This window comes from Rhyacophila brunnea, unplaced genomic scaffold (assembly GCF_057557595.1).
Source record: "Rhyacophila brunnea isolate RB1 unplaced genomic scaffold, BYU_Rbru_1.0 scaffold_14, whole genome shotgun sequence".
In the NCBI taxonomy this organism is placed as follows: domain Eukaryota; kingdom Metazoa; phylum Arthropoda; class Insecta; order Trichoptera; family Rhyacophilidae; genus Rhyacophila; species Rhyacophila brunnea.
The window spans coordinates 17,856,431-17,862,978 of record NW_028232796.1 but is presented as its reverse complement, the minus strand read 5'-3'; the positions used below and the strand labels follow the sequence as shown (position 1 = coordinate 17,862,978).

At 40.8% G+C, this 6,548-nt stretch overlaps 1 protein-coding gene across 1 annotated transcript; it reads left to right on the top strand.

Annotated features, from left to right (window-relative positions):
• Positions 1-1,116: 1,116 nt before the first annotated feature.
• Positions 1,117-5,376, top strand: Pka-C1 (Protein kinase, cAMP-dependent, catalytic subunit 1). The gene has a single exon (XM_085941990.1). The coding sequence runs from the start codon at positions 1,534-1,536 to the stop codon at positions 2,593-2,595; it is 1,062 nt and encodes a 353-aa protein (XP_085798116.1). The 5' UTR covers positions 1,117-1,533; the 3' UTR covers positions 2,596-5,376.
• Positions 5,377-6,548: the final 1,172 nt, after the last annotated feature.

The following is a 6,548-nucleotide window of genomic DNA, read 5'->3' as shown; positions in this document are numbered from 1 at the left end:
CCTAGTAATAATTGTTATTACCATACAATATGACGTAGTACCTACCTATATAGTTTGTGATAATGAAAAAATGTTATTAATTATTATTATTAGTATCATGAAATACTTATGGATTAAACGAATTACACATATTATTTTATGAGTCATTCAAAAGAACAAAAATCTATCTAATGGAAAATTAATAAATAAAATAGTTTGAAAAATGAAGTAGGTGGGATAAAATAGTTATTGATATTACGGTTTGTTTTGACTATTATATTATGACTAATAATTTTATGACTTTCTAAATAAAGTTAAAGTCTGTCATTTTAATATATTATGATTGTTTTGTAAATAACCGAAATTTAGTTTAAAACACTTGTATTTACTCATGTGGTCTGTCTGGGCAATATTACTTTTCATTATGATTATGTAATAAAATGAATTATTTTCCAATAGAAATTAAATTTGAATGGTAGGTAGGTACCCATCACACAATCTTTTTGGATTCACCGCATTTTCGTGATTATAGGTAGGTACCTACTACAAAAACGTAGGTATTAAATTTTTGTTGTAATATACGAGTGTACAGTAGTTGGTACACAGTAGGTATATGAATTCAAAATTTTATTAGAGTAGGTATAATATTATTAGGTATCATGAATAATCACAATACATAATAAATAATAATTATTGATGTATACCTATAAGTATGACGTGTCAAACTCAAATTTGAAATTTATGAATTACAGTATTTTTAACAATTACTTTAGTGATTTGTTATAAATTATGTATAATCACCCGTTTCACGATAGCTGAATATGACATAGGTATTTTATCAAAATATTATGGCAAATATGGGTTGGCGCCTGATATATCAGTTTTAGATAAATTGACTACCACAATCGGTTTCATATGACAACATTTTTGAATGCTGCAATACGGTTATTTCAATATTTTTTGCTGTAAGAAGAATATAAATGATTTAAAGGTTTTTTCGTGTTTTTTATTTATTGTTTAAGATGTATTCAGAAAATTATGTAATGATCAAGTATAATTTTGTTGTAATCAGTACGGTTGGCAGTATTTAATTCATTGCATCTGGAAAGGTGGCACGCTGTAAAAAGTATCGATTACCTCGAGATTGTTTCCAGCTGTCTCCGTCACGGCAGCACCATCGTCGATTCGCGAGCAAGTGCTGCCAAGTGCTGCCATCGACGATCGACGTTCACAACAAGCGAACTTCTATTAATTGACCCGTCCGCTCTCTCGTCGCGTTCTCCGAGAAAATCCGGGCCGAGGGAAGCCATTTTAACGTTCGCTACGCTCGCGGTGCGATAACTTCGGATCCGTCGGTCTCCTCATTTTGATGTGCGCGAGTGCGGCCAGAGTGATAATATCGGTTTTCAAAATGTCGACGTCGCCGTTAGGGCTGTGTTGACGCGCCCCGCGACCTTTCAGAGTCCCGGCCGCCCTCCGCGGGTCGCAGATCGGCGCCGCTTCGCGGCTCGCATCCGCAAGTCGCGAGCCCTGGAACCGTCGACGGCGCAAACCATGGGCAACAATGCCGCCACGGCCAACAAGAAGGTGGACGCGGCGGAGAGCGTCAAGGAGTTCCTCGACCAGGCGAAGGAGGAATTTGAGGACAAGTGGAAGAAGAACCCGACGAACACCGCCGGTCTGATCGATTTCGAGCGGATCAAGACGCTCGGCACGGGTTCCTTCGGTCGCGTCATGATAGTGCAACACAAGCCGACCAAGGAGTACTACGCCATGAAGATTCTCGACAAGCAGAAGGTGGTGAAACTGAAGCAAGTGGAGCACACGCTCAACGAAAAGCGCATCCTGCAGGCCATCAGCTTCCCGTTCCTCGTCAGCCTCAAGTTCCACTTCAAGGACAACTCCAACCTCTACATGGTGTTGGAATACGTCCCCGGTGGTGAGATGTTCTCGCACTTGCGCAAGGTGGGTCGCTTCTCAGAGCCCCATTCGCGCTTCTACGCGGCGCAGATCGTGCTCGCATTCGAGTACCTTCACTACCTGGACCTCATCTACCGGGACCTGAAGCCCGAGAACCTGCTCATCGACTCGCAGGGCTATCTCAAGGTGACAGACTTCGGCTTCGCCAAGCGGGTGAAGGGGCGCACGTGGACCCTGTGCGGCACCCCTGAGTACCTGGCCCCCGAGATCATCCTGTCCAAGGGGTACAACAAGGCCGTAGATTGGTGGGCACTCGGAGTGCTTGTGTACGAGATGGCCGCCGGGTACCCACCCTTCTTTGCCGACCAGCCCATCCAGATCTACGAGAAGATTGTGTCGGGGAAAGTCCGCTTCCCCTCGCACTTCGGCTCTGAGCTCAAGGATCTGCTGAGGAACCTGTTGCAGGTGGATCTCACCAAGCGGTACGGTAATCTCAAGGCGGGCGTCAACGACATCAAGGGCCACAAGTGGTTCGCCTCCACCGATTGGATCGCCGTCTTCCAGAAGAAGATCGAGGCGCCCTTCATCCCGCGCTGCAAGGGCCCCGGCGACACCAGCAACTTCGACGACTACGAGGAGGAGGCGCTGCGCATCTCCTCCACCGAGAAGTGCGCCAAAGAGTTTGCCGAGTTCTGAACGGCCCATCGGGTGGGACAATTGTGGACCGCGGTGGCGGGCGAGCGCGGAGCCGCCTGCCACCGTTGAATCTCTACTTCACGTTCTAAATTAAATAAAGAAAACATTAAGGAGAGCGGCGCGCCGCCCCATCGGCGGGGGCGCCCGGTGAGCCGTGTTCGCGTTTATTCGCTTTAGTGCCCTTTCAGAAGACAATTGTTTTTACTAGGTAGCTACTCTTAGTCGAAAGTGTTGTGTTTCATTCATATGTCCGGTTTTCTCCCAGGGATCGATTTGTCTCTCAGCGGTTTCGCCGAGTCGGCCCCCGTTAAACTGAGAGCGCTGTCGCGCCCCCCGGCTCGACCGAAACAGGGTTTCCCGGTCTGTCCCCGTAGAAATGTCCGTCAAAAGGGTGACATTCTTCCCTGTAGCATGGCAATCCTGCAATAGAAGTATTGATTTCCCGTCGTTGGCTTTCCGTAATAGCGTGATCATAATGAATATTGGCATTTGAAAGTTAATCAAAAGTCAATCCTTTTAGATGAATAACATACTGTCACTCCTGTCCAATTAGACCATCGATTTGAAGCACGTTGTCATGTGCGGCTCGTAACAGGGTCGTTCCGGCTTTATTTTCCTATTCTCAAGGAATCTCTTCCGGCGTCGGACGGTTCAGTTTAACGGGGGGCGGCCGTCGGCGAAGGATTATAATTGTGCGCACCCTTTCTCATAAAACCGACTGTCATGTGTTTTGTTCGCTTAGAAATTAGGTACCTCACGTGACCGATTGGACGGTTCCCGATGCCCTGCCCTACGAAGCGTCTTGTATGTTGCCTTGAATCCTTAAAAATGGACTTGTAGATTTATATAATTACGCTACGTTGCCGATAATACCTATGAGTTCCTCCCTCCCGAATCGCGCGTCGATAGCGGTACAATGTCGCAGTCGACCCGTGAATTGATATCGTTTCCATGTTTCTATAGACTTAAATGGATCTCTGAACATGCAAAATTTTGCAAGCGGACCGTCTCAAAATTACCCTTTCGTCTCGGGCCGCGATGCGGCTCTTGGCGAGGGCAGGATTGTCATTTCAGTCAATCCGATGTTCCGATTGTTCAATAATAATGTGTGCTCCTCTTAGGTAGCTCAAAAAATTGTAGAATTTCAATTCGAAGAGTCGGAGACTATTCAATTTTATAATGAGCATTTCCACATCTAGGTAGTTATATTGATTCATTTCAATCGTCGTAAATACCGCTGGTATAATTTTCCATTTTATGGCCAAATCGCAAACCGACAGGTAGTTTATTTAATTTAAGTGTTGTAAAAATGGGTGTGAAAACCTAATATCTGAGTACATCATAATATTTATTTGTTCTGCAGTGTGATTAAAGTAATCAGTGAAAGTGACGCGGTGATTCCGCCATCGTTTAATAATATGTTGTTGTAAAAACGGAGGGTGGACGTATGAGGTTGCGGTCGAGATCGACCACAAGGTGGTGCAAAGTCGTGCAATGTCGGCGACGGAGATCGACCCGGTAGGTCCTTCTCCGCCCGCTATGTGATCTGAATATATTATGTAAAGTGAAGCTCGGAAAGTCCACCGCTGCGGCAGTTTGAAATCGAGAAACGGATCTCTCCCGGTAAGATGTATCGGGAGATCGACCCCCTCGCCTCTCTGTTTTGTATGTAATCTAAATTATATTAATTGTTTACGCGGTGCGGTGGGAGCTTCGCGAGGCGGTCGGGTCTCGCCTTTGAATTGCCCCCATCGGTGGACGTTCCGGCCTCCGTGTCGGGTGCAGACTGTAAGATTAACAAATTAAAAACCAAAAAACAAAGTATAGCGATGTAAGAATATTTTATTTTCTCTTTATCTGAACTGAATAGATACCTATAAAACTCTTCGAGAGAATGATCAATGATCGTTAAGAAATATTTAGGATTTTATTTTAGTATATCCTATTTTTACATTGTCGAGGCCCGCGATGTCGCGTCCCTTCCGTCGATTCCTCTCCGAGGAAGTCACCATTGCATTTCAAAGATGCTGTTTTATTTTATCAATTTGTTATGGAAACAAAATATGCACAACGCGATTAGTGTTGCCGAATATCTTTGCACCTGTTTTTTTGACCGGGACAGGGTGAAAACAGTTTTATAGTCGTTATATATGTCGCTGTTGCGGGCCTCGATGCTGTCTTCATATTAAACTTTTATGATTTGACATCACAATCTATTTTGTACAACTGTTTCATCTTGTATCATATTATATTTATATAAACATGGTTTGTTTCGTATCGAATAGTCGTATGTATGGTACAAAGGATCCATCGCTGGCACCTTGTTTTTTTTATATTGTTACACTGTTCAGATTAGTCATTTTAAGTTTTAAAAATTGTTCAGATTATCGTTTCTTGTGATACATATTGAATTTCATCTCGCAGAGTCATTCATTTTTCTAAATATTTTAACTTTAGAGCCAATTTTGAGACATTTGATAAATAAATATATTATGTATACACGCGTTTACTTTAAATCTATATTGCCATTTGAGTGTCATCCTCTGAAAATTATATTATGAAATCAAAAGCAATCAGTATTTATGCTTTTTCCTGTACAATTTGTTTACTATAGCGTAAGAATAATTTATTAATTATTGTGTTGTATATCAGTATATCAGTATATATTAGGTGAGAGAGAGGTGGAATCATGGTTATTTGTATATATTTTTATTATCACTGTGTTCCCAATGTTTATTAGTCATGTTTACATTGAATATACGATATATGCTTGAATAACTACTGCAAAGTTTTATTAATCTAATCTCCGTTTTCGACTCCCACATGAAATACTCCCGTGCCTCACTTATCCAATTAAGTGAACTTATTCCGAATGGTAGTGGGCAAAACCGCTGCATAAATTTCTCTCCCGAGGAACAGATTCTTTCCAAAATGTCACCGCCTCGAATGATACGAGATTCCCTACTCAATAAAAATAGAATATAGCATAACAGTTAACTTTTATCAGATTCTTCCCACGTATCGTTGTGCCGATGCCAAAAATGTGAACGCAGACTCGCGCCGTTACGATATGACTGTCACGGCGTTGGAATATTATTTTTGAAACATTTCGGGTTATTTCGAATCATTTTTTTAATAATATCTCGAAGCATACCTGTATTATAAAACGTGTCTATTAATATTAACACAATCAATGTCTTTTTTTTATAATATACTTAATTATTATCCGTGACAACTTTGGCATCGGTTTCTTTGAAATTTTTCATAGACTTCCACAATTTTGTAATAATAAATAACTATCTGTCAGCGCTGGGTATCACTTTAAATATTCCTCATTAAATTTGCTTATCGATTGTCCTTTTAAAATGTGAAATAGGGTAAAAATAATGTTTTTCTGTTAGTACTTATTCAAATTGATAATTACTTCTATTATTGTAATATTAAAATTTATGTTGAGTGTCTGGCAAAGTGAAATAGATGAGTGGAGATGTGCGAATGAATTCAATTTCATTTAAAAAATGTTGTAGGACTGAGTAAAATGGGTAAAATAAAGTTAAAACATGCAATCAAGCAATAATTGTATTTATTACAGCTAGAGTTTTCTGGAATATACACAAAAACTGATTTCTAATTCACACTACTCATTATTAAACACTAAACTTGTTATAAGTTCAATCGAGCGTTTCACAGCTATAAACAATTCACACACAGAAACACACAATAAATTAGTTGGTAGATTACAGTAGCGATAGGGCTTATATTGTTAAACTGCCTATTAATAACAGTGCATAGATCTAGGACGATAATAATATGCAATATGCACTTACCGCTGTACAGAGTTAATAAAACATCACAGAATACTGGACCGATCGATATTACACAAATAATAGTTAATAATTTGTAATGTTGATTCCAACGCATTATAATATTATTAGTTTTCTGTACCTACTTAT

Bases quoted from the DNA above. Each gene is read 5' to 3' on its own strand.
- Pka-C1 (XM_085941990.1), top strand. From the start codon at position 1,534: ATGGGCAACAATGCCGCCACGGCCAACAAGAAGGTGGACGCGGCGGAG.